The sequence below is a fragment of the Podarcis melisellensis genome, assembly GCF_964234715.1.
Source record: "Podarcis melisellensis genome assembly, chromosome: 14".
Taxonomy (NCBI): Eukaryota; Metazoa; Chordata; class Lepidosauria; order Squamata; family Lacertidae; genus Podarcis; species Podarcis melisellensis.
The window spans coordinates 36720758-36747700 of NC_138546.1; the positions used below are offsets into that span (position 1 = coordinate 36720758).

The 26943-nt window shown below is 45.1% G+C and overlaps 1 protein-coding gene and 1 long non-coding RNA gene across 7 annotated transcripts in view; one reads left to right on the forward strand and one right to left on the reverse strand.

Annotated features, from left to right (window-relative positions):
- LOC309356992 overlaps positions 1–8337 on the reverse strand; it is a 33402-nt gene extending 25065 nt beyond the window's left edge. Inside the window, exon 1 of the long non-coding RNA XR_014162999.1 lies at positions 8238–8337. This is a non-coding gene — a long non-coding RNA (uncharacterized lncRNA). The remainder of the gene's footprint in view (positions 1–8237) is intronic.
- IL16 (interleukin 16) overlaps positions 1–26943 on the forward strand; it is a 64931-nt gene that overhangs the window by 14085 nt on the left and 23903 nt on the right. For 3 of the 6 annotated variants that reach the window (XM_081888401.1, XM_081888399.1, XM_081888402.1), the window contains exons 2-12: positions 3525–3918; positions 8269–8405; positions 9528–9660; positions 11478–11586; positions 13050–13195; positions 14472–14582; positions 15378–15492; positions 16386–16459; positions 17181–17397; positions 19177–19294; positions 24240–24372. In XM_081888401.1, the coding sequence (XP_081744527.1) occupies positions 3610–3918; positions 8269–8405; positions 9528–9660; positions 11478–11586; positions 13050–13195; positions 14472–14582; positions 15378–15492; positions 16386–16459; positions 17181–17397; positions 19177–19294; positions 24240–24372 (1602 nt within the window). In that variant the 5' untranslated portion in view covers positions 3525–3609. Of the gene's footprint in view, positions 1–3440; positions 3919–8268; positions 8406–9527; positions 9661–11477; positions 11587–13049; positions 13196–14471; positions 14583–15377; positions 15493–16385; positions 16460–17180; positions 17398–19176; positions 19295–24239; positions 24373–26943 lie in introns of those variants that run through there. The other 3 variants (XM_081888403.1, XM_081888400.1, XM_081888404.1) reach the window with 2 other exon arrangements.

Here is a 26943-nt window from a genome sequence, read left to right on the forward strand (position 1 = left end):
AACAGAAATTGTGCTCCGGTGGCATGGTGGCAGCAGCAGGCCCCATTAGCTAAAGTGGTGCTTCAGGTTAAGAGCAGTTTCAGGTTAAGAACGGACCTCCGGAACGAATTAAGTACATAACCCGAGGTACCACTGTATATAGTCATACCTTGGAAGTTGAAGGGAATCCATTCTGGAAGTCCGTTTGACTTCCAAAGCGTTCAAAAACCAAAGCGTGGCTTCTGATTGGCCACAGGAATTGGAAGCCGTGGAAGCCCCGTCGGACTTTCAGCTTCCAAAAGAACGTTTGAAAACTGGAACAGTCAGTTCCAGGTTTTGATCATTCAGAAGCCAAAACTTTTGAGAACTAGCCTGTTTGAAAACCAAGGTACGACTGTACAGCTTAGTTTTCTTTGGTTCAGAAATGAAATCGTTTAATACAGAATACATGTAGCAAGGAAGACCTTATTCACCTCTTCCTTGTTAGGCCTCAGCACCAATCATTCCGTGCTATGGAAATCCCATATGCAGAGCCAACATCCATATCCTCCTTTCTAGGGTCACAATATGTGCAGACGACTTGAGGTTTTAAAGGAAAAACAGCCAGAGCTGGTCTGGTCACACATCATGATTCATCAGTACATTAGCAGAAAAGGAATGAAAAGAAGAGGATACTGAGGAGATTCTGTTTGGTGCACTTCCCAAAATTATATGCAGACCAAAACACAGCTATCCTTTAAAATTCACAGTTCTCTGAATGTTGTGATGGAGCTTTCCGATTAAAGAAATGTGTACAAAAATGTGTATATTAGAGAGAGGGTACATAAAAAGGGCCTTCTTGGTGGCTGCTCCCAGATTCCTTGTTGGTGCAAAACATATATAGAAATGAGAATTCCTGGATGCCAAGATCCAAGTTTGGGACAAGTGCTCTTTGGTGAGAGCACCGCAGCAGAGATTTAAAGTCACAAAATGTGTAACAAATTAAAGTGTAGAAATATAAGCTGCTAGACCTTTAAAATATGCCCTTCCAAGTAAGTGAGTCCCACTTCCCATAACATAGAAGACAACACGTTTGATAAGTTAAAATTTGGTTTACTTACAAACTCTTCAAAGGCCTGCTTCATGTGCTTTTCCATATATCTGTCTGAAAAGTTGCACAGGCAGTAAAACTTAGCTTGGTTATAAAGTGGGGAAAGTTCCTAGATTATTGATATAGGAACTCAAAAGTGTGTGGTGAGAGCCATGCTGTTGAGCTGCAGAAACCAGCTCAAACCTCTTAACATGCTGAACTTCTCAGGTAGACTCAGAGGGAAACAATAGTCTTGTTTGCCTATTTCCTCCTAAAGTAAGGGAAGTGACATAGTAAGTGACACAGCTAAGCCGGGTAGGACAGCTGACTCTATGGTATTAACCCCTTCATGTATTAATTAGACTGAAGTATGTTGATTATGTGAGGCTGGTTATCCCACACTCCCTTCCATGGGAGGCTGGCCTCCTTTTTTGTTCCAACAGTCCTTTGGCTACTAACTGGCTGTTGTGGCAGGTCTTCTGAGAGTGGGTGTTGTAGTGTGTGGGTGCTTTTAAATGGTTTTGAGTGCTTTCAGTGTTACTGAAAATGACATTCGTAAATGTGTATATTATGAGAAATGCACACTAAAATGCTGATGACTTTTCACAAGGAATTCTAAGATTGGGAAAATGAGATTCTCAGAGATATAGAAAAGGAAAGATTCATCCATCCCTGGTAAGGATAATCAGATCAATCTTTTTCTGGTCTGTGTCAGTTTCATGAGCATTCATTCATAAATTTGGTTTCGTTTTCACATCATTTTGCGCCTGCATTTTTGGTACACATTTTAACTTGAAATATTTATCCCAAAATATGTAGTTTGCTGAGCCAAAAATTATATTCTAAAATCTGGAGCAACACAAAAGTGAAAGGAAACTGCCTTCTGGGGAAACTAATTCTTGGTTGGTCTACGTACAAAACCCCAGACCTAACAAAATCCTCAAAAGCATCTGTACGATGCATATTTTTGGCTTTTAGTTTAAACATGTTTCCTTTGCATAATTTAATTCCACAAGGCGTAAATGTATATGTTATTCAATGAGATCTCTTTTTTTTAAGCACTACCCTTAAGATGTTAGAAGAGGAAATCATCTTTGTAGAGATATGTTACTACAATAGTTAACTATGTGCCAATATAGATAACAGCTAGTGTGCCATGAGAAATAAAATTTAAATCAAACTATTACAAGCTACCATAACTCTGAAGTACTACCCACAAGTGGAAGCTGCCCGTTAGCTCTTTTTGTAACTCCATGCTGTCCTCTTGCTTCCTTTCAATCTGCTGAGGTTGGCCAGTTCTGCCTCACATGAGTTTGGTGCAATGGACTTATCCCATTATTCCTCATAGAGAGACATAGACCTAACTTAAGAGGAGTTCACCCCCTGCTTTTTTGCATGAGTTACCCTTTTCCTCCTGAAACATTGGTTCATACAGAACGCAGTGGGCAGACTTCTTTGAAGGTAGGTAATTCCTACTCTCAAAACACTCTTAAAAAGGGGTGAAGTGAAACCAGGTGGCCGATGATAGCAAGCATCCTGGTCTTTGTGGAGCTACCAGCAGTGGTATAGCGTGGATTGCCAGTGCCCGGGACATGGCAAGTATTGCACCCTCTAAATATTGCACTGCCAGCCAGAGTGGACAGCACTGGGCTAGATGGGCAAAAACAGTCTGAGTAGGGATCAATCAATTTCCTAAGCACGCCCAAATTCCCCAATGAGGAAAGGCTACAACATAGAAGGGGGTGGGGAGTAGTTTAGAGAAAAGGCAAGTAAGACGGCGTTACTGGGGTGGCTGGGAAAAGAGACTGTGTGTGCAGTTCCATTCCTCTCGATAGGCAGCAGGGCTACAACCACAGCCAATCCTAGACTTCTGCACATCAATGCATTTATTTCGATACGGTTTCTTGACTCCCTCTGTCCCCACCTGGCCAGCCGCCAGCCCAGAGCTTCCTTTCCTTAAGCAGCTACAGGTGGCTTCAGGCTGGACAGATAATCAAGCTACTTTCCTTCCGCAAAGGTAAAAAAGATACAGGGATCTTCTATCCGGCATACCTGTATGACAGATGTTTGGAAACATGTGCTTGCCACATGCCCACTTTGATTTTGGGGTGTATTTTTGAGGAGGAAGGGACACAGGAGGATTGCCAAAACTGAAGAGGACCGATGCAAAATATTTGTTTTGAGTCTTCCATGGTGCTTAGAGACAGAAATAGAAAGAATATAAAGCCAAGAGATGAAGGCGGCGATGGGGGGGGGGTGAGGGGAGACATGCCTAGCACTTCTCTGAAAAATACAGAATTAGCAAGTCATGAGGCATCACGTTGCTGTGCCTGAACTGAAGGCCTGTGTCTTAAAAAAAAATAAAAATCGCAAATTTGAAACGGTGTGTTATTTTGGGGTGGGGTGGGGAAGAAGAGATGAAACAGCAATATCTACAAGCCAGCTTTCTCTTCTCTCTATCTCTCTCCTCCAGCAGGATGTTCAGCTGCAATAATTGGGACAAGCCCCTGTAATAGCCATGGCAAATTGACGGGAAGCAGCAGATTACTGGGTGGGCGAAGATGGAGCGACAGAACAGCGCAAAGAGTCGGAAGTCGAAAACCCTGCGCTCCATTTCGCGCTCCCTCATCCTCTGCAATGGCAAGAACAGCGACGACGGATCGAGCCCGGAGGAGAAGTACCCCAATCCCTTCGAAACGCAGGCCAACTGGGGTCAGGAGGAAAGCGACTACTGCCCTCGGCTTCAATTAACATGTGCATCGTCAAGCGAGGACAGCCCTCCTGATCCTTTTATGATCACCAGCATGATGCAACTGAGGGCTGCGGCCAGCGATGGCTGCAAGAATATGAAGAGAAAGTTCTTCATCAAGGTAGGAAGAGGGTCACACCTGACCACTGGATGTTTGGTGTTCCCTAAGATCTGGGTAAGAGTCACCTCCCCCCCCTTGTTGAATATGGGTTTTCTCGTGATCAGAGGTTCAGGAGACAAACCCCAGAACCGTGTCCTTTTCCCAAGGCAGCATGAATTTCCGTGCCAAGGGTATTACCCCCCCTACTGTGTGGCTTGCTCATCCAATGTGCTCTCCGTTCTGCAGCACAGCAGGCTCATCCTACCAGGAATACAGAGAGCATTGCTATGATACAAAGCTGTCATTACAGCGCACACAGCAGGGGTAAGCTGGGGTCTTAAAAGGTACCTCTCATCAGCAAAATGTGGCTTAAAAGCTGTTAGTTGGAGGGAAATGCTCGGAGACAGGTCTTCCGACTTGTGTTGCAAACGTTACGGGTGCCCCTTAGGGATGGTGCAGTCACATATACAGTGGTACCTCCGGTTACAGATGCTTCAGGTTACAGATGCTTCAGGTTACAGACTCCACTAACCTAGAAATAGTACCTCGGGTTAAGAACTTTGCTTCAGGATGAGAACAGAAATCATGCTCCGGTGGCACGGCAGCAGCGGGAGGCCCCATTAGCTAAAGTGGTGCTTCAGGTTAAGAACAGTTTCAGGTTAAGTACGGACCTCCGGACATCGGAAAGTTCTTAACCCGAGGTACCACTGTATACAGAGAGAGCCCCAGGCCATAGGCTGGAGAGACAGGCAATAATCCTAATGCAGTGGAAGGCGATATGAGAAAGGTATCACTGCTCATATCTGTTTCTCTTGCCTACTGTCATCCACTGGCAAAGGGGCTTTGCATGATTTTGGAGCAGTGCACGGCTTGGAGTGGAGTGGATATAGGAATAACTGCATAGTTAGGGACAGCTCAGTTGGTAGAGCATGAGACTCTTAATCTCAGGGCTGTGGGTTTGAGTCCCACGTCGGACAAAAGATTCCTGTATCGCAGGGGGTCAGACTAGATGAACCTTGTGGTCCTTTCCAACTATGAAATTCTATGATACTAGTACACAACGGCTGACATGCAATATTGCCTAGTATTTTTTTAAAAGTATGAGATTTCACACTTTAAATATTGTCATGTTAATGCTGCATAAAGAAAGGTCCATAAGCTAGCTCCCAGATTTCAAAACCAGTACCCCCCACCATCAAGATGCAACAGCATAAAAGTGAGCTGTAGAACTCAAAATGGGCAATTCTGTCAATTACAGTTTCACTTAAGTACAGATTGGCACAATTCCACATCAGTTAGTGGGTGGTGTTTTTTTTTTTTAAGGTCTTCATGAAAATTAGACAGCGTTTTAGTGTGCATCTATATGCATTTTTGCAAAACCTAGTTGGCTAAGATCATGCATATTGTTCATTATATTCACAAACTTATGCATCTTTATGCTCTCCCTTAATATACGCAATTTTGTACGTATGTTTTGGCTGGAGAACTATATTCTCCTGTAAACCGCTTTGAGGGTATATATTGAGAAGCGGGATATAAACTTCTAAAATATATATGAATAATTAAGTACATAGTAAAATATGGAGCAATGCAAATTTTGAAGAATAGCTGCATTTCAGTTTACATATTGTTTTGGGAAGTACAAATAAGGCAGGTTTGCATTAAAATGCAAGCCGTTTCAAAATTCTCTGCCCTCCTTGGCCAGAAGTAACAAATAAAAGATTGTGGGCTTTACATTTTCAAGCAAGCAGCAGGGACCAAAAATATCTACCCGTCTGCAAAAAGGGTGAAAGAAAACAATACTCTTCGGGTCAAACTCATGTTAGCAGAACCATTCAACAAGACGATAGGCAGGCAGAGATAATGGCATCTAACATCACCTGTTTGCAGTACAAAACTGTATAAAAATGTTTTGATAAGAGATGATATAGGAATGACTATGAAGGAAGAAAAGTTGGTGTGTAGTGCTATTTAGTGTTTGATGCTGGAAAGCTTGTGAGAATTCATACGTTAGAAATATGACTTGTCCATAAAAGAAATAATAGAACTGTTGAGTTGGAAGATTCCTGCAAAGCAGGAATATGCGGCTGTCTCATCCAGGGATCAAACTTACAACCTTGGCATTATCAGCACCACTCTCTAAGCCAGTGTTTCCCAACCGGTGTTCCGCGGCACACCAGTGTGCCGTGAGACCTTGCCTGGTGTGCCGCGGGAGGGAGGCGGGAGAGGGAACTCCCCCCCCCGCGCGCAAGGCTTGCGGGCGGCAGCCTGCAGCGCGGAGCGCGGGGCGCCCTTTGGAAGACGCCCCGTGCTTCGCGCAGCTGTCCGCAAGCCTTGGGCGCCTGGGGGAACTCCCCCCCCGCGCGCAAGGCTTGCGGGCGGCAGCCTGCAGCGCGGAGCGCGGGGCGCCCTTTGGAGGAGGCTGCGGAGGGTGGCACGGAGCTGCCTGCGCTCCAGGGCTTCTTGCAGCTCCGCGCCACCCCCCGGATCCCGGCGCGAAGCCGCGCGGGGCTGCGGAGGGTGGTGCGGAGCTGCCTGTGCTCCAGGGCTTCTTGCAGCTCCGCGCCACCCCCCGGATCCCGGCGCGAAGCCGCGCGGGGCTGCGGAGGGTGGTGCGGAGCTGCCTGCGCTCCAGGGCTTCTTGCAGCTCCGCGCCACCCCCCGGATCCCGGCGCAAAGCCGCGCGGGGCTCCGGAGGGTGGCGCGGAGCTACCTGGGCTCCAGGGCTTCTTGCAGCTCCGCGCCACCCCCCGGATCCCGGCGCGAAGCCGCGCGGGGCTCCGGAGGGTGGCGCGGAGCTACCTGGGCTCCAGGGCTTCCTGCAGCTCTGCACCACCCTCTGGATCCTGGCGCGAAGCCGCGCGGGGCTCCGGAGGGTGGTGCGAAGCTGCCTGCGCTCCAGGGCTTCTTGCAGCTCCACGCCACCCCCCGGATCCCGGCGCGAAGCCGCGCGGGGCTGCGGAGGGTGGTGCGGAGCTGCCTGCGCTCCAGGGCTTCTTGCAGCTCCGCGCCACCCCCCGGATCCCGGCGCGAAGCCGCGCGGGGCTCCGGAGGGTGGCGCGGAGCTACCTGGGCTCCAGGGCTTCCTGCAGCTCTGCACCACCCTCTGGATCCTGGCGCGAAGCCGCGCGGGGCTCCGGAGGGTGGTGCGAAGCTGCCTGCGCTCCAGGGCTTCTTGCAGCTCCGCGCCACCCCCCGGATCCCAGCGCGAAGCCGCATGGGGCTCTGGAGGGTAGCGCAGAGCTGCCTGCATCCCGAAGCCTGGTGCGCGCTGAAGAGCGCCCCCGGGCTTCACGCACCTCTCCGCAAGCCTGGGGAGACCAGTGTGGCTCCCTAGGCTTGCGGATATCAGGCTGTTCTGGGGGCTGGGGTCGGGGGAAGCTTGGGCTTCCCCCGCGCCTGCCCCGTGCCTGGGGAGGGGAAATTTTTTTTTTTCTTTATTCTCCCCCCAAAAAATTAGGTGCGTCTTATGGGGCGGTGCGTCCTATGGGGCGAAAAATATGGTAGTCAATATAGGCACAGAGTTAAATTTTTTAACATTTTCTAATGGTGGTGTGCCTCGAGATTTTTTTCATGAAACAAGTGTGCCTTTGCCCAAAAAAGGTTGGGAAACACTGCTCTAAGCAACTAAACTGATCCATTTAACACTGCAGATTTTTATTTAAAGAGAAACACCAATAAAGCCATCATCACAAAAAAGTGCAACTAAGCAGAAATAAATAAACTGCGGGTTTTTAAAAAGGAGCAGTAATGTGTAAAAACTTTATTATATCAGAGGCTGAAATTCTTCTACATATCAGCAATAACGTTTTTAGAACAAGGCCAGGCTCCTTCAGAGACTTTCCTGGGCCCAACTACCAACAGAAAGGGAACTAAAATGAAACGAACAGCTTTGCTGCCAAAGGGCACGTCAAAAATACTGAAACGTGCAGTTAAGTAACATCCCTAAAGGCCCATAAAGAATGTATGTCACAATACCACAAAAACCATCTTGGCTTTTTCTCCAAATCAAGTAGACCTCGTTTGAAAGACAAAGTACTAACAAAAAAGCTCAACTTTATCAAGGACCACAGCACAAACACCCCACACTATCTGCATACCCTCCAAATGTCCCAATTTTCCCGGAACAGTCCCAGAATTACAGAAGTCATCTCAGTTTTTGGCTTGATCCCAGAATGTCCCGTTTGTCTGTTTAGGACGTCCCTATTTTCAATGGAGGAATGTTGGAGGGGATGTATCTGCTAAGATGCAGATTCAAAGATTGCATGGGATGGGGAATGTCTTCTGATTTGTATGAATACACCAGCACATCTATTTTTAGGTTATCCAAATGTTCTTACCTTAAATACCATTCCAAATCTTCCAAACCAGGACAGCTGCATTTGGAAGCTCTGTATAGCCACGGGTACCGATGGGCTGGGAATTCAAGTCTCCAGGACTCCCAACTGCTCTGCTTTTGGAAAAGAATTCACAGTCAGCCACGTGATTGACGGAGGAGCTGCCCAGAGGTACTTCACATCTTCGCTTAAAGATGATGAATATGAATGTATTTGATTACTCATATTTCTAATTTACCTCTTCGAACCAAGGCTCAAAATAGGCAACGGACATTAGCATAATATCACAACCCACAATTCTGGACTGAATAAATTCTATTATTGGAATTAATTATGCATGTATGTATGAATCTATTTGCAATATTCATCACAGTGCACAGGCTGTGTTGAGATTTGCAAACACTGATACTCAGAAATTGGAACATTGGTGAACATTGCATGACATCACAGCAGCTCAGCCAGAGCAGTATTTTAATAACACAACACATTAAGTGCTCTCACTTACAGGATGTCTTGTTATGCCCCATTCCAGCATCACCTGGTTGGGGTGGGGGGGTGAAGGGCGTTGTTTGGTAAGGGGCAAATGAACCTCTGTGCAGTCTCCAAATATCTAGGTTCCCTGAGCTTCAGGGAAAGAAGCAGCCACAGGGAAGTGATTCCAGTTCCAAATAAATACAGTGCTGTGGGTTAAACCACAGAGCCTAGGACTTGCCAATCAGAAGGTTGGCGGTTTGAATCCCCACGACGGGGTGAGCTCCCGTTGCTCGGTCCCTGCTTCTGCCAACCTAGCAGTTCGAAAGCACGTCAAAGTGCAAATAGATAAATAGGTACCGCTCCAGCGGGAAGGTAAACGGCGTTTCCGTGCGCTGCTCTGGTTTGCCAGAAGTGGCTTATTCATGCTGGCCACATGACCCGGAAGCTTTACTGGCTCTCTCGGCCAGTAAAGCGAGATGAGTGCTGCAACCCCAGAGTCGGCCACAACTGGACCCAATGGTCAGGGGTCCCTTTACCTTGGTTCTCGGATGGCTTAGTTGTCGAACAAATCGGCTCCCGAACGCCGTAAACACAGAAGCGAGTGTTCCGGTTTGCGAACGTTTTTCCTGGAAGCCAGACGTCCGACACGGCTTCCGCTTGAGTGCAGGAAGCTCCTGCAGCCAATCGGACGCCGCGCCTTGGTTTCTGAACGGTTTCGGGAGTCGGATGGATTCCAGGAATGGATTAAGTTCGAGAACCAAAGGTACCTCTGTATTTTCTAATGTCAGTTACAGTGTGTATCCAATGCTGTTTTTAAAGGGATGGCCGTCTAAGCCCTGGTGACGAACTTCTCACTGTCAACGGACAATCTCTTAAGGAGCTCTCCAGCAAAGAAGCAGAATCGCTCATCCGGTCGGCGAAAGGCTTGGTAAACTTAGTCATTGCTAACAAGGTACGTGGGAGAGACCTCCTGGTAGGAGGACCACAGGTCTGCAGGTCTGGGGGAGGGGGGAGACTTTGGCAAGATGCCCTACATGACTCCTTCTTCCTCTTTTCTTTTTTTGTCTCTGCCCACTTGCTCCTTCAGCCAAAGGTGAGGCAAGTAGCCCTTGTTATTCCTTATTTTTTTCCAGAGGGGAAAAAGCAGGCCAGTGCCTAGCAATAGCCATAGGAGCACCGAGTGATCTCCAGTGATTACTGGTGTGGAGCCATTTCCTAAGAAGAGGTCCTGATATGTCCTCCTGGAAGGATTCTGATGGCATGAACATAAAGCCACACATTCTCATAACAAATAATTTCAAGGTTTCCAGGAACAGTAGCTTTCAGTCTTCAAAGGTCTGGGTGTAAACCAGAATGTTTTGGTTTTTTTTAAAAAAAAATTCCTCCTGGAAGTCAGTTATGATGGAGACAGACACACTTCACCAGGTAGGCCATTCCCCAAAGAGGGGAGCCACCACTTACAAGGCCCTGTTGCAAGTCTCTGCTGTAAATGTAAGAGGAAATTCATCAGATGGCAGCATCAACCACAAGGCAGAGCTATGCGTGGCAGGGAACAACTGGGCAGCACCACAAACAGGACCCAAGGTGGTTGGTATTAGGGAAGGTGTGGCCTCTGGGTTAAACCACAGAGCCTAGGGCTTGCCGATCAGAAGGTCGGCAGTTTGAATCCCCATGACGGGGTGAGCTCCTGTTGCTCGGTCCCTGCTCCTGCCAACCTAGCAGTTTGAAAGCACATAAAAGTGCAAATAGATAAATAGGTACCGCTCTGGCGGGAAGGTAAACGGCGTTTCCGTGCGCTGTTTTGTTTCATCAGAAGCAGCTTAGTCATGCTGGCCACATGACCCTGGAAGCTGTACGCCAGCTCCCTCGGCCAGTAAAGCGAGATGAGTGCTACAACCCCAGAGTCATCCGCGACTGGAGCTAACAGTCAGGCGTCCCTTTACCTTTACCTTTACACACATTCAACTTCCAGCCCTGTGCCTTTAATACCTGCATGGCAGATAGAAATTAAAGAGGTGCGCTTTTCCTCTCCGTGGCATGATCCTCAGGGTTCCTTTCACCTCTACAGTTCTAGGATTCTGTGCTTTTCTACATTAATCTCATCCCCCCAAAGTGTTCAATAAGGGTAAGATACCCAGCAACAGCGTTTGAGTAACTTAACAAAAGCGCCCTCTGTTGTGGGGAAAAGGGAAGTCGCCATTCAACATTAAATCTTGTTGGCAGGTTGAGATGGGATTTTCTGAAAACCCAGATGTTGAAAACAGGAGCAAGTATTCCCAAGGGCATTTTTGGCAGGGGATGGGTGGGTGGGATACATGGCTGCCCTAACAGCAATGTCTATCAATGTGGGGTTTGTGGAATCCAGGCAGGCATTCAGCACTGCCAGTCAGTGTACATAATGCTTGGCTATATAGACTTAATGGTATAAGGCAGCTTCCTACCTTCCTATCTTCATACTGAAAAGTGCCACCCTTCTCCTGTTTCTGGCCTGCCACACAGCTGTTAAAACTAAGCTTGCTCTGAGCTGTTAGTCAAAGATTCATTAACCCTAATTAAAAATTATGTAACATATAGGGGACTCATCATCCAAGTCTGCTGAAGTTTTCAAGAATCTCTTGCATGGGTATGACAAATGGCTCTGCCATTTTGGTGAGGGGTATTATTGGTATTGCACGCCAAGACAGGAGAGAGCTCCAGCGTATTCAGGCAAGCTCAGAGTAAACATTGCCCCCTTAAAAGATTAAGCTAGTCTTTTTCTCCCCACTCCAGGAATCCTCAGTTTGTTCTCGCAAAGAACAGCCTGTTAAACAGGACATACACAACGGCTCCATTCTACAGACAAAAGCAAAATGTCAGAGGACTCGCAGCAATTCAGCCAGTAAGTTCTAGCGGCAATTTATATTTTAACACTTAATGTTGTTATTTCCTCCTCCTCCCCACATCCATTTTCCTTTCGTGTCGTGCCTTCTTAGATTATAGGCTCTCTTTTTTAAGTGATTGACAAACCTCTCTGGGAGCCTTCTTTAGCTGAAGATCAGCATTTTAAAATCTATCTGAATTTAAAGAACTATATAGCACTTTAGGATATTGAAAGCAATCCACGTATGTTATCTTGGTAATCCTGGCAAACAACACCCTAAGGCAGGACAGAATAATTGTTGCCTTGTTGAACTGGGTGGTTGTTTTTAAAACTGCATAAGTACATCAGCCGGAGATGTATTTTATGAGGCAACAAGTAACCTGAAAAATAATAACGATAATAATAATAATAGACGTTGCCATGGTGATATTGCAGATGGGTGTGCGGGGACGAAGGACTTAGGCTGAAGATGCCCATGGTGGGCAAGGCCAGAGTCCATAGTGGGTGGAGCAATTAAGGGAAATTTTAAGTTTGTACAGTAGGCTAGCTTCTACACACACACACACACACACACACACACCTCCACAGGTGCTGGGTGGCACCCAAGATTGGGATGGTGGTGCACATTGCATGTGTGATGTCACACACACACCTTCCAATGCTGTGTAGGCTGGGCAGCCTTTTGCTAGGCCGCACTGGTCTCCATGGTGTCAGGAGATGCTGTGGAGACTGTCACAGCCTGGCATGAGGCCTAGCGGAGGGCTGCACCAGCCAGCTTGGTGTCAGGAGTAGCTGGTGCGCAGGCCAGTGTGACTTTGCAGCAGGCCATGCCAGTCCTCACAGCATAATAATAATAATTTATTATTTATACCCCGCCCATCTGGCTGAGTTTCCCCAGCCACTCTGGGCGGCTCCCAATCAAATGTTAAAAACAGTACAGCATTAAATATTAAAAACTTCCCTAAACAGGGCTGCCTTCAGATGTCTTTTAAAGATAGGATAACTGCTTATTTCCTTCACATCTGATGGGAGGGCGTTCCACAGGGTGGGCGCCACTACCGAGAAGGCCCTCTGTCTGGTTCCCTGTAACCTCACTTGAGGCAATGAGGGAACCGCCAGAAGGTCCTCAGCGCTGGATCTCAGTGCCCGGGCTGAACGATGGGGGTGGAGATGCTCCTTCAGGTATACAGGACTGAGGCATCTCCCAACATTGCACAGGCCGGCACAACCTTCTATTGATGCTGCACCGTGCTCAGCTCGGCAGTTCGGCCTCCTCTGCCCACTCAATATTCGGGGGGCCTGAGCCCCCCACTAAGTAATATTGAGGGAGCTGCACACCTCTCCATCCTCCATATCTGACTTGAAAATGTCGATCTGGAAATTCTTCCAGCGCTGCAGTTTCTCTCTTATCTTCTGGTCCTTGTAAAACACTCCTGATTGTTTCATACCTTCTCCCTTCTCTTGTGTGTTATTATTAACAGGTGTGAGTCCATACTGGATAGGGGAAATTGACAGCCCCATGGCAAAGAAATCAGCCTCCCGATACAGACAGTCCCATTCTCTTTACAGCAACAGGAAGTCTCTCTCTCAGCAGCTGGACACCTCAGCAGGAAGAGCCTCTGTAAACGTAAGTGGAAATCCATCAGATGGCAGCAGCAGCAAGGCTGCTTAGCAGGGAACAGCTGGTGTACAGCTTTATGGCTACCAATTTCCCTCCTGTCAAGGGAACAGTCACCTATTTTCCATTGCGGCTACAAGAGCTTAGGGCTGTTGTTCCCAAACTGTGTGTGCCAGGGCATTAGTTTATTAACTAATAAAAGGGATTTGGGTGGCACTGTGGTCTAAACCACTGAGCCTCTTGAACTTGCTGGTCAGAAGGTCGGCAGTTAGAATCCCAGCGATGGAGTGAGCTCCTGTTTCTCTGTCCCAGCTCCTGCCAACCTAGCAGTTCAAAAACACGCCAGTGCAAGTAGATAAATAGGTACCGCTCTGGCGGGAAGGTAAACGGCGTTTCCATGCACTCTGGCTTCTGTCACGGTGTCCTGTTGCGGCAGAAGCAGTTTAGTTCTGCTGGCCACATGACCCAGAAAGCTGTCTGTGGACAAATGCCAGCTCCCTCAGCCTGAAAGCGAGATGAGTGCCACAACCCCACAGTTGACTTTGTCTGGACTTAACCGTCCAGGAGTCCTTTACTTTACCTTTATTAACTAATTAATGTCTCCAATGAACCCAAAGCCATCCATGCATGGAGGTGGCTGCCCACAGCATCTCTAAGCATCCAGGCATTATCTTCTCAGTCTGGCTGTAACTCGGTAGAGCGTATGCATTGTGGTTCATAAGATTTCCAGTTCAAGCCACATTAGGTAGCATGAGGAAAGACTCTCTTGGTAGGAGCAGGGCAATTTAATGTGGTGGCCTCCAGATGTTCTCGAATTATAACTCCCATTAGCTCCAGCCTGAGTGACTAATTGTCAGTAATGATGCAAACAGGGTTAGAAACTCAAATAACTAAGCTAGGCACCAAATGACCCCCTTAAACCAGGGTTACAGTTGCCAAAACGGAATGCCTAATGGCCATTTCGGGGCCAGGCGGCTCAAAAATGGCATTTTCCAACATGCATTTTTGGCTTGTGAAATTTGTTCCGATTGTGTGGAGCGGGCGCCACCACCGAGAAGGCCCTCTGCCTCGTTCCCTGTAACCTCACTTCTCACAGTGAGGGAACTGCCAGAAGGCTCTCAGAGCTGGACCTCAGTGTTCATACTGTTTCAGAAAGTGTGAATTGAGTAGGTTCACATTAAAATTCAAACTAAACCCTATTTGTGTCCTACCCCTAGTCATAACATCCATGGTCTCCTATCCTTTCAAGTGGCATTGACCTTGTTGCTTTCCGTTGAACATGCAGCCCCTTTCCAGGTCTTCGCGGTCGCTGAGTACAGCCCAGCTGATGCATGTGACGTGTGGTCTTCAAGCCTCTGTAATCTCCAATATTGTTTTAATGAAAGGCCAAGGGAAGGTGAGATGCTAATTTTAATCATGTGTCTCCTCTGTTTGGGCAGGAATGGTTTCCAAGTGGCTGCTAAGCAATACTGCTTAGACTTAGGGGGGATGTAGGAAGACATCATTAACCATTCTCAAATTCCCATCAGTCCCATCCAGCACATTGTTCAGTAGGACTGGAATTGTATTCTCAGTTATCTCAGAGTAATTACACTGAACTCAGTGGAACTCATGGCATATCTGTGAAATTGTAGGTTTTGTCTATCAGTTCATAAGTTCTCTCCCAACTGTATTTTTGAGGGTTGGGTGGGATAGCATTGCCATACGGAATTTCCCAGACATATCCGGGATTTGGTAAAATCTGGATGTATGGTAACCCATGTTGGAAGTGCAGATTTTGGCGGATTTCCATAAAAATATATTTTTTTAAAAAATAATTTTTATTCGATGATTTTATGTTACAAAAAACAATACAGCCATACTACCACTAAATATAATTAAGAAATAAAAATTACATACATCAATATTTACTTTGTTATTTGTTATTTACCGTCTTATTTCCTCCCAAACATTGCATACAACAACACACATATGTGCAGACACCCGTATTTCCATAAAAATAGCTGGAAAACTTCGATTTTTTAGCTCAAAAACAATTTTGGTCAAAGCTAAAGAAAGCACAACTTTGGCCAAAATATAAAATAAAATAATGGCAAGACCTTTGTAATGTGCAGCATTTACATTTAATTGGGAAAGCCTTTTTAAAACTGCTTCATCAACTAAACACGTTCCCCATCCATCCTCCCCTTAGGGCCTTGGTTTCAGCATTGTGGGTGGCAAAGACAGTATTTATGGCCCCATTGGCATATATGTGAAGACTATCTTTCCTGGAGGAGCTGCCGCTGCAGATGGAAGACTGCAAGAAGGTGGGAGAACTTTCCTTCTGTATATGTAGACCGGCCTTTTCTTTTTATAACAAGTGGGTAACTGTGAAATAGAATAAATAAATGTGTTTGTGTGCACACACACTCATTTATACTGAGTGGAAACTGAAAATACACAATGGTTTTGAATCTTCGTTTGTGACTCACAACCTTTGTTCAGGTTGCGTCGTCGGCCTTGCTATGGACTTCAGTTGGTCGCCTTTGAGGGGCCTGGTAGGACTTTTTCCACTTGGCAAATTGGCACCATCCACTTGGTTTTCACCTACCTCGTAGCAATCGTCACAACTTTGTAAGGTTTGGCGGTTAGGCATAGCGAAGTTTGGGGGAGGGGAGGTGTGGCCATTACCTGCCCCTCTGTGCTCAGGGGTATTCCGTTAAAGGAATCCGGGGGTGTGGATCTTGTCCGAAGCCCAGGGAGGGGCTAGGGCCATGCCACGACCCCAGCAGGAACCCAGGGGGTGCTTGAGTTAATCCACATTGGCAGGGCTCCCCCTACTGGTGGTTTACCCTTACCAGACTCCCTGCTAGGCGGGCAAGAGTCAGAGATAGTCTGTTGATGCCAATGCCTAAGCCAATACCACTCACATTCTGTAACCAATAAAGTTGTAGCCTAAATTTTGTCCATTAACACCAACCTAAAATTCTGTGTCCTTTATTCTCATGGGGGTGGCTTGGAGCTTTGACACGCAACAAGTGGGTAACTGTGAAATAGAATAAATAAATGTGTTTGTGTGCGCGCACACTCATTTATACTGAGTGGAAACTGAAAATGCACAATGGCTCTGAAACTTCGTTTGTGACGTCTATTGGAGCGATGGTATTACATATAAACAAAGCTAAGGCTCTCTAACAGGAATATTTATTTCAATTAACAGGGGATGAAATCCTGGAACTGAATGGAGAATCAATGCACGGACTCACACATCACGAAGCTCTGCAGAAATTCAAGGTTACGTCCATCTCTGAAGTCCTGCCCCTCTCCTTGCCCAACACACAAACTCAGGTCATGGTGCAGAGTACAGAAGGTCATCCAAGTTAGTTTGGCACTCAGGACTAGGGTTGAAACAGAAATGTGATCTTATTCACACTTTCTGAAAAAAAATATGCAAACTGAAACACAGCTGTTCTTCAAAAGTTGCGCATCTCTGAATTTTGCAGTGCATTTTGCCAGCCAAGTAATGAGTACCAAAACCTGTATACTGGGGGGAGAGGGAAGCGTGCATAAAAATGAAAATATTAGTGAAAGCAGCATACAAAAATGCATCACATTAGGGGGAATTGCTTTGCAAAAAATGTGTTTATTAGACCAAATGCACACTAAAATGCTGCTGAATTTTCAGGAGGACTTAAAAAAAAATAAAAATCACCAACTGACCTGAAAATGTGGACACTGGAACATAAGATGGGAGAATTGAGAAACAGAAAAATATAAAAGAACATATTTGTTTGCAGTGGAGACAGAAAATGGCACAAGCACTTTCTCCCGCTTTCCAGGCAGCAAAAAACACAAGAATACTAAATCAAGTAACCCAACAATTCGCTGTTCTTTCATTCCCCCCAATCTGCTCTCTGGGGCAGCTGCCTCACTCTGCCCAATGTTTGGGCCTGCCCCATTGCCTCTCTCTTTATACACAATACACACACAACTCATGTTGCTTCCTTGTTTCTAGCAGGCCAAGAAAGGTCTCCTCACACTCACAGTCCGGACGAGCCTCAGCACCCCACATTCTGCCGCAAGCTACTTATCCTCCCATCTCTGCCGTTCCCTGAGCACCAGCATGTCTATCACCAAGGAGAACAGCTCCTTTGGCTCGGAAGGCACCACTTTCCCCTTGAACTCTGCCAACCCCAACGACAGGATCATTATGGAAGTTTCCCTCAAGAAAGGTGAGTGTTAGAAGTAACAGAGCACAAGGGAACAGAAACAGCAGCTCTGCGTTCCCTTGGAAGGCTTTCCCCAAATCGGTGATCTTTCCTGGGCATTGAATTCAACTGAATTGGGATAGCCAGGGAGGTGTCCTCCACATGTTGTGGACTATAGCTCTCATCAGGCCCAGCCAGCATGGCCAGTGGTCAAAAATTATGGAAGTAGTATCCTAAAAGACCTGGAGGGCACAATGTTGGCTACCCCTGAATTCAAGTATGATTTAATTCCACGTAACCAAGATTGTGCCCTCCAGATCTTTTAGAATACTACTTCCATAATTTTTAAGTCCATCGAAATGAATGGTCTTGGCTAACATAAGTCTATTGATTTCAGTGGGATCTGCTCTGAGTAGTTGGATACAACTCCCCCTTTGGGTGTGTGCGGGGGGGGGGTGCCAAGTATTTGCCCCAAAACAGATTTAATAAGTCATCGTCTACTAAGAGGAGTAGGGCAAGGTGAGGGGGAAATTGCCAGTGTTTATAAAGGGGTGAGGAAATCTTAAGCCTAATTGTCAGTTTCCAAAAGTGGGCCGAGCAACAGATGTGACTCCTTCCTTTATACCAGGCATAGGCAAACTCAGCCCTCCAGATGTTTTGGGACTACAACTCCCATCACCCCTAGCTAACAGGACCAGTGGTCAGGGATGATGGGAATTGTAGTCTCAAAACATCTGGAGGGCCGAGTTTGCCTATGCCTGCTTTATACAGTAGACATTCTGGCCATGCAAATGATGGATGTCCCTACATGCACAAATCTCTCCAGCTAGGACCACCAACGAAACTTCCATCTTATTTAAGTACCTTATCTGTGGTGATGCACAGGTATACCTTTATAAAGGCTAGATTCAATGTTTTCCCATCAAATGTGTTGGGTAACAGACTCTCCAACGGACAGATCTCACTCCTCTGTGACTGTAAAAGTGGATCTACAGAATCGTTATATCATATAATCTTCTGTTGTCCTTTACATTCGGCTTCACGGTCCAAGTTTCTGGCCCCATATTTATCGAGAATTGCTGACAGACCTCAAGAAGCCCAAATAATATACTTATTAAACGACGAAGACTCAAGTAGATCCCTTGCAGTCGCTAGATACCTGATTAATGTCTTATTTCATAAGAGGAGAAATGGATCACTGTATGACTCTGACAGCTTAGCCAAACTTAAGAACCATCAATAAGTGCCAGAACTAAGATGCATATCCCCCAAAATCTGAGGGATTTGAATTGCGGTTGACATAGAGGGAGCTTATTGTGTATAGTGTTTAGTTAATTGAAGTAAAATTGGTTTTATATGGGTGTTTTAACTTGGAACTGTTTAAATTGTATTGTTTATGGATAAATTTTGATGTATTGTTTTAGATATGGGCCAATGGCCGTAATAAATCAAACTAACTAACTAACTAACTCTCCAGCTAGATAAGCACCAACCTCACATTTTAAAGGCACTTCCAGCCGGGCAAAAACATTCCAAGCCAGCAAGGAGGAGGGCCACTGAGGGGGGGATCTGGGAAGGAGGGGTGTGGCCTCAAGAGTGGGGATAGTCCCAGAGGCAGGAAGGGATAGAGAGACCCAGATGGTTACAGTTGGCCACCAATCCTGATGTTTCCCACACCCGATTTAGACAGAAAGGGAAGAAACCAATCTAATTTTCAAAGTTTTCATCTAATGACAGTTTATATAATTCAAAAAACATAACAGATTGTCTTTGTTTTGCATCTTTCTGATATATTTTCCTCAGAGGCTGGCGTGGGTTTGGGCATCGGATTATGCAGCACCCCTTATTTTCAGTGTATATCAGGAATATTCATCCATGCCCTCTCTCCAGGCTCTGTAGCTCACATGGATGGAAGGCTCAGGTATGTTGAGACCAAATAGCTTCAACAGCAGATATATATTTGTGTGTGTGTGTGTGTGTGTGTGAGAGAGAGAGAGAGAAGAGAGAGAGAGAGAGAGAGAGAGAGAGAGAGAGAGAGAGAGAGAGAGAGAGAGAGAGAGAGAGAATATTCACATCTCTTTAGAAGGCAGTCACTAACTGTTGGGCTGCAGTTGAAAAAAAATACATGAGGAAATCTAATTACAGAAAAGATGTAGTGAAAAGATGGCCCTATATTTGCAGTCAATTTTCATTTATTCGTTTTAGGCATTGACATACTGCTTAACCGTTAGCATTTCTAAGTGACATACGTAAACAATACACTACACAGAATAAAATATCAAAAAGTCAGCATAAAACTGAACATAAAATATCTACTGGAATCAGAAAGTATTTGATTTGCACTTAAGTTCAGTAAGGAGAAGGCCTGTACAATCTCAGTCGGAAGGGGGCTGCACAGGCCTGGTCCACAACACGGAATGCACACTTATGAATCATGCACCTGAGCCATGGAGGACAGAGACCCCCTCCCCAAGACCTCAGTGATTAGATAGTCTTGGGCCCAAGCTGTTAAAGGGCCTTCTACAGTGGTACCTTGGTTCTCAAACTTAATCCAATCTGGAAGTCCGTTCCAAAACCAAAGCGTTCCAAAACCAAGGCATGTTTTCCCATAGAAAGTAATGCAAAACGGACTAATCCGTTCCAGATTTTTAAAAACAACCCCTAAAACAGCGATTTAATATGAATTTTACAATCTAATTCAGGCATCCCCAAACTCGGCCCTCCAAATGTTTTGGGACTACAACTCCCATCATCCCTAGCTAACGGGACCAGTGGTCAGGGATGATGAGAACTGTAGTCCCAAAACATCTGGAGGGCTGAGTTTGGGGATACCTGATCTAACGAGACCATTGAGTCGTCTTGAGTACCAAGGCATATGAGAACCAAGGTACCACTGTAAATTAATACGAGAACCTCAAAACTGATGGTGTCAGCCCCACTTCCCTTCCACACACAAGACAGCGATAAGGGCATGTCTACACAACAAACTTGCACCGGACTGACTCCCAAACAGCCTCTGTACGTAATAAACACACATTTTCTAGGGACAACAGAGCAACCACTCTCAAACTGCTGCAACTGCTGGTGCTCTTATAAACCATGTGCACACTTCCTAGAATGGTATGAGAAGCTGCACATTAGCAAGCAAATTGTGCTGCATATACCATGAAGGGCTTGGACCACATTGCTCTTTCAGCCTTCTGTGCTTAAGCTGGAAGTGCTTAAGCAACACTCACCCCCCCACCCCCAAAGTGAAAGGCCAGGCTAAGCAAGCAAGCAGGAAGGAAACTGTGGGTGCAACACACTTGACAAATCACACACCGCAGGTCTGGTTGCAGCTAAAGGCGCATCAGAAGAAAGTTTGTAAAAGTCACCAAAGTGTGAAGGATGAACAGGTGCTTCAGACCTCCACGACTTCCACACGCTGTGTATTTCGGGGATATTCTCCTCTGGGACTTAGTCATTTGCAGCCTAATTCTATCTCCCTCTGCCCCATTACAGACTGAGAGACTAAAAGGGAGGAAAATAGAATTACCGTTTTTTCCCGTGTATAATATGCCCCCATGTATAAGATGACCCCTATTTTTCCCCCTATTTTTTATTGATTTTCCAAAATTTTGAAACAAACAAACATAGATCTTAGTTATACTTAATCCAATCTTAGTAACATTGTTACTTGACTTCCTCAAATCCCCCTAGCTAAATTTCAGTGTATATCATTGTAACAGTTTTCCAAAACTAATTTTCTCATAAAATTAACTTAATCAGTTAACATCTTTCTTTCTTTTCATTTTGACTTTAAACATGTTATTCTCTAACATTGCATATTTAAATCCTAAGCCTATCTGGTATTTGCAAGTTTTCCCAATTAAGTTATCTTAACATATTTAACTAAATAGTCTTTAAATTTCCTCCATTCCTCCGGGTACTCCTCGTCCTTCTGGTTGCGGACTTTTCCAGTCAGGTCGGCTAGCTCCGAAAAGTCCATCATCTTCATCTGCCATCCCTCCACTGTTGGAACTTCTTGTGTTTTCCAATTCTTAGCTAACAAAATTCTAGCTGCAGTTGTGGCATACAAAAACAGTCTAACATCTTCCTTGGGCAATTCCAAACCTGTTACTCCAAGAAGAAAGGCCTCTGGTTTCTTAATAAACGTATATTTCAACATTTTTTTCAATTCATTATAAATCTTCTCCCAGAAGTCTTTCATTTTGGGGCAGGTCCACCACATATGATAAAAGGTACCTTCTTTTTCTTTACATTTCCAATATAAATTATCACTGTTATGAGATATCTTTGCCAATCTTACAGGGGTTAAGTACCATCTATACATCATTTTCATAATATTTTCCTTTAACACCGTACATGCAGTGAACTTGACCCCTTTCCTCCATAACCTCTCCCAATCTTCAAACATTATGTTATGTCCCACATCTCTTGCCCAGTCTATCATCATGGATTTAACTTGTTCATCCTTTGTATGCCACTCCAACAATATTTTTTTAAAACCTGAAATTAAGAAATTATTTAGCTTTTTTGGGGGGTGGGGTGGGGGAGGTCACTTCCATCAATCGCTCACCCGCCTGCCCGCCACTGCTGATTGCTTGTCACAGCCACTGCCGATCGCACACCTCGCCGCAGCCGCCAATTGTCTGCTTGCTTACTGCCACCAACAACCCACCCGCCCACTTGCCATAGCCACCAATTGCCCGCCTGCCTCGCCACAGCTGCCAATTTCCTGCCCAATTGCCTCAGCCACAGCCAATCGCCAGCAAGCCTTGCTGCAGCCACCAATCACCCACCCAGTTGCCACTGCCAATCTCTTGCTTGCTGCTGCCATTAATCGCATGTCCCCCCCTGCATTCACTATCCACGTATAAGATGACACCCAATTTCCCCTATTTTTTCAAGCAAAAAGCATTGACTTATACACAGAAAAATACGGTATATTGTAGGCCACCTAGGCCACATTTACACCATACATTTAAAGCACGATAATACCAGTTTAACCCAGCATGGCTCCCCCCAAAGAATTCTGGGAGCTGTAGTTTCTTAAGGGCACTGAGAGTTCTTAAGAGGCTACAATTCGCAGAGTTCCCTGGAAAGAGGGGCTGATACAAAGCGAATTGTAGCTCTGTGAGATGAACAGTAGTCTCGTACCATCCCTCAGCACCCTTAACAAACTGGAGCTTCAAATTTTAGCCTTGAGGGACAGAACTACCGTATTTTTTTCTCTATAAGACGCACCAGACCAGAGTTTTGGGAGGAGGAAAACAAGAAAAAAAATATTCTGAATCTCAGAAGCCAGAACAACAAGAGGGATCGCTGTGCAGCGAAAGCAGCGATCCCTCTTGCTGTTCTGGCTTCTGGGATAGCTGCGCAGCCTGCATTCACTCCATAAGACACACACACATTTCCCCTTACTTTTTAGGAGGGAAAAAGTGAGTCTTATGGAGCAAAAAATACGGTACCTAAATTGTACAGAAATTTATTTACGTATGCTACTACAGCAGCAAGACTTTACTTGCCCCAAGGTGGAAAGAAGCAGAAGTCCCAGTAAAGGAAGAATGGATAAAAAAAAAACTTATGGAATATGCAGAAATGGCAAAACTTACCAGAAGAATGAGAAATCAAGATAACAAACTTTTTATAAAAGAATAGAAATAGTTTATTGAATATTTACAGATGAATTGTAAACAGATAAAAACATTAGCAGGATTACTGTCACAACCTGCAGTCTTATAAGAGTATATATTTACAGCAGATAATTTAATGAGCAAGCCAAATGAATTTGGATATGCAGAAGAGATTAAAAAAATTAATTTAAGGAACTGCAGAAAGAGAGGGAAGGAAGTCAAATTTTGAAATGCGAAATTGATTGCAAAACTAATGAAGTGTATAAATTTGAAAAGTATAACTAAAAATTAATGAAAAACTAATGAAATGTATAAATTTGAAAAGTATAACTAAAAATCTTTTTTTAAAAAAAAGCAAAAACAAATTTTGGCCCTGCTCTTCACCTCCACACACAACACTACAACAGAACCCCTAGGTTCTGGGTTAAAATACTATTGTGGCTCACTTGGTATGAAAAGTTGGACCGCCTTGATTTAGGCCATCAATAGTAAATGCATACCTTCTAGCATGCCCCTGAAGAAAATAGGGACGTCCTATTCCATAATAATAATAATAATAATAATAATAATAATAATAATCTTTATACCCTGCCTATCTGACTGGGTTGCCCCAGCCACTTTGGGCACCTTCCAACATATATAAAAACATAACAAAACATAAAACATTTAAAAGATGTCTTCTAAAGGTTATATAGTTAGTAAACTCCTTGGCTCGGTGGGGTCACATAACTCCATATCCTCCTACATTTCTCCGATGAAAACAGGGGTGTCCTAAGGAAAGGGGGACATTCCGGGATCAAATCAGAAACTGGGATGGCTTCTGTAAATCCGGGACAGTCCCTGGAAAATAGGGACACTTGGAGGGTCTGCGTTATTAGTTGCTGGTGTTCCCAATAGGAGAATAGGGAAGTAGTTTATCTTGTTCATGCTATGCTATTTTTTCTTAAAAGGCTGCCTTTTGTGCATGTATTCAAGTCTGCTATTTAATAAAACAACTGAACTGCCCTCCACTTGTGTTGCTATTGACCAAAGAACTCTTACGTTTGGCAAAGCAGTGGGGAAGTTGCACTGACAAGCTTAAATCCATGGCTTCTGTAAATCCGGGCCTGTTCTTTGAAAACAGGGACATTTGGAGGGTTTGTAAATGTCTACTAAAATAAATACCGGTAATCACATCTTGGCTTCTGGATTGAAATATGTAAATCCCCCCCCCCCCATCCATTTTGGAAGGTGCGGAGATGAAATAGTGGAAATCAATGAGGCATCGGTTCAGAACATGTCGCTTAATGAGGTCCATGCAGTTTTAAGTCATTGCAATCCTGGCGCTGTGCAGATTATCATCAGCAGACACCCTGATCCTCAGGTAAGCTTGAAGCTTCCATATTCTGATGATGCTTGAGTGTCAGGACTGAGCCATGGAGTCACAACAGTGAAGACCTTGTTACCTTTTATAGCTCTTCCTGTCTAAGAGGCCCCAATGGACAGCCTGGGTTTGGTGTGGCATTGATAGTCCAGGCCTGGTTTTTAACTCTTTATTGCCCAGGAAGATATCCCAACTGCAGTTCTGGTGGGATACAGTGCCGGATTTATGTATAAGCTAAACAAGCTATAGCTTAGGGCCCCACTCTCTTGGGGGCCCCAAAAAAATTTAAAGGGGGAAAAACTGGATGTACTTTGATAAAATACATACAGTGGTACCTCGGGTTAAGAACTTATTTCGTTCTGGAGGTCCGTTCTTAACCTGAAACTGTTCTTAACCTGAGGTACCAGTAATGGGGCCTCCCGCTGCTGCTTCACTGCCACCGCACAATTTCTGTTCTCATCCTGAAGCAAAGTTCTTAACCTGAGGTACTATTTCTGGGTTAGCGAAGTCTGTAACCTGAAGTGTCTGTAACCTGAAGCATCTTTAACCCAAGGTACCACTGTATTTTGTTAGGTGCAAATGGCTTTAGATACCTATTAGGTCCATAAATTACCATATTGTATATATTCAACACAAAAAAGTGACAATTTGTTGTTTACAAAGGGCAGCTGGACATAGACAGGGCCCCATTACCTTCAGTAACTTAGGGCCTCATCAAACCTAAATCTGGCCCTGGTGGGATGCCATATGGGGCAGGCTCACACAGAGCCCAGAGATCATCAACCTTGTTAGACCGACAACTCCCATCAGATCCCCCAGCCAACTTAGCCAACCATTGGAGGTGGTGGTTATAGTCATAAAATTGTAGAATTGTAGAGTTGGAATGGACCGCCAAGGGTAATCTAGTCCTTCTTCTTCTTTCTTCTTTGGCGATCACTTGTAGCCGAGTAAGATTGTCTTCCATAAACACGGTTTCAACAATGAGTCCGCAAGTCACTGTAGAGGCCAATTCTGGACCCACACATCCTTCCACAGTGGGGACACAGGTTTCTGGGCAGGAGTTGATCACAGTGTGGATTTGCCAAGTGTGCCTTCCTCTTAGCATGTTTCTCCCTTGCGTCCTGAGTTCGAGCATCTTCAGAGCCCATGACACCTTTGGTCAAGGATGTTCTCCAGTTGGACCGCTTGCAGACCAGTGTTTCCCTGCAATGCAAGACTCTCAACTAGATCATACAAGGCAGAACGGCCATCCAACCTCTGCTTACAATCCTCCAAAGGAGGAGGTCGCACTACCTTCCAAAGGAGTCGCTCTCCAGATGCTTTTACCCTCATAGGGTTGCTAACAACATGCATTGGGAACCCCCATGATGGAGAAGAAGCAAAGGAGCTAAGATTGGAGGTTTTTAAGCAGAGGTTGGGTGGCCATCTGTCATGGATGCTTTCATTGAAATTCCTGCATGCAGGGGGTTTGGACTAGATGATCTTTGGGATCCCTTCCAACTCTACAAGTCTATGTGGTGGATGTGGAAAAGGTGAAGCTTCTCTTCTACTGCAAATTGGGTGTTCTTCGCAGCGTCTTTTTTTCCTTTAAAATGTAAGTGCTCAGGGTTTATGTACAGTCATTTGCATTTACTGTTTGTCTTTAATCCTCGTGAGCGAAGTGCCATTAAGAGGCAGCTCAAATGCTTTACATGTCGTTATCTGGTGGCTTTTAGCTTCCTGGATGTAAAAAAAGAAAGCAGTTATTCAAATGATTTCACTTTAGAATTGTTTCCTAGCAATCTATATATATATAAGACATTTTGAGTCTTGATAGCAGGTGGCCAGGAATGGATCTACTTTGAAACTAATGAAGTTTAAGCTTAGGGGGGCCCCAATCCTGGCGGGGCTCTAGAAGCAACTTGAGTCCACATTGCTTAACAATTTTTGGTCTAGTAAACCCAGTTTGAGTCTCACATCTCAAACTGATTAACTTTTTATGGTACATATATATCAACAACAACAAAGTCTGAGAGTCAGTAGTGCAGATGTTGTAAAGGCAGAATGTCGCAGTAACACAAAAACTATAAGGCCTAGTGTTATGTACTGAGTTGAATAGGATCCAAAATGCAGCAGTCTGATTGGTCCTAGAACAATAGGATCCAAAATACAGCAATCTGATTGGTCCGCAGGAGCCACCCAATCCAGCTCCAGGTGGGAGTGAATCCACAACCTGATTGGCCTACAGGAGAATCCTGGAATTAGCCAATCACGTGCAGCCCATTGTGTAAATAATGTAGATAAAGCAGATATTGTGGGGGAACTTCCATTCCTCCTCACCTCTATGAGCTGAATAAAGAGCATGAAATCCACTCTTGACTCCGAGTATATTTCACCTAGGTAATTTTTATTCACAACAGTGACTTTGACTTGCAAGATAATCCAGTACAGCAGTTTTAATCAGAGATGTGGTAGCTCTTTTCTTTTTTAAAATTGTGATCTGTTGTGGAACAACCCAACTGAAGAACATAATGGTGGCTACCCAGACCTTGTTGCTGGTTGTGAAGGGGGCCCCATAACAATTCAAGTTTC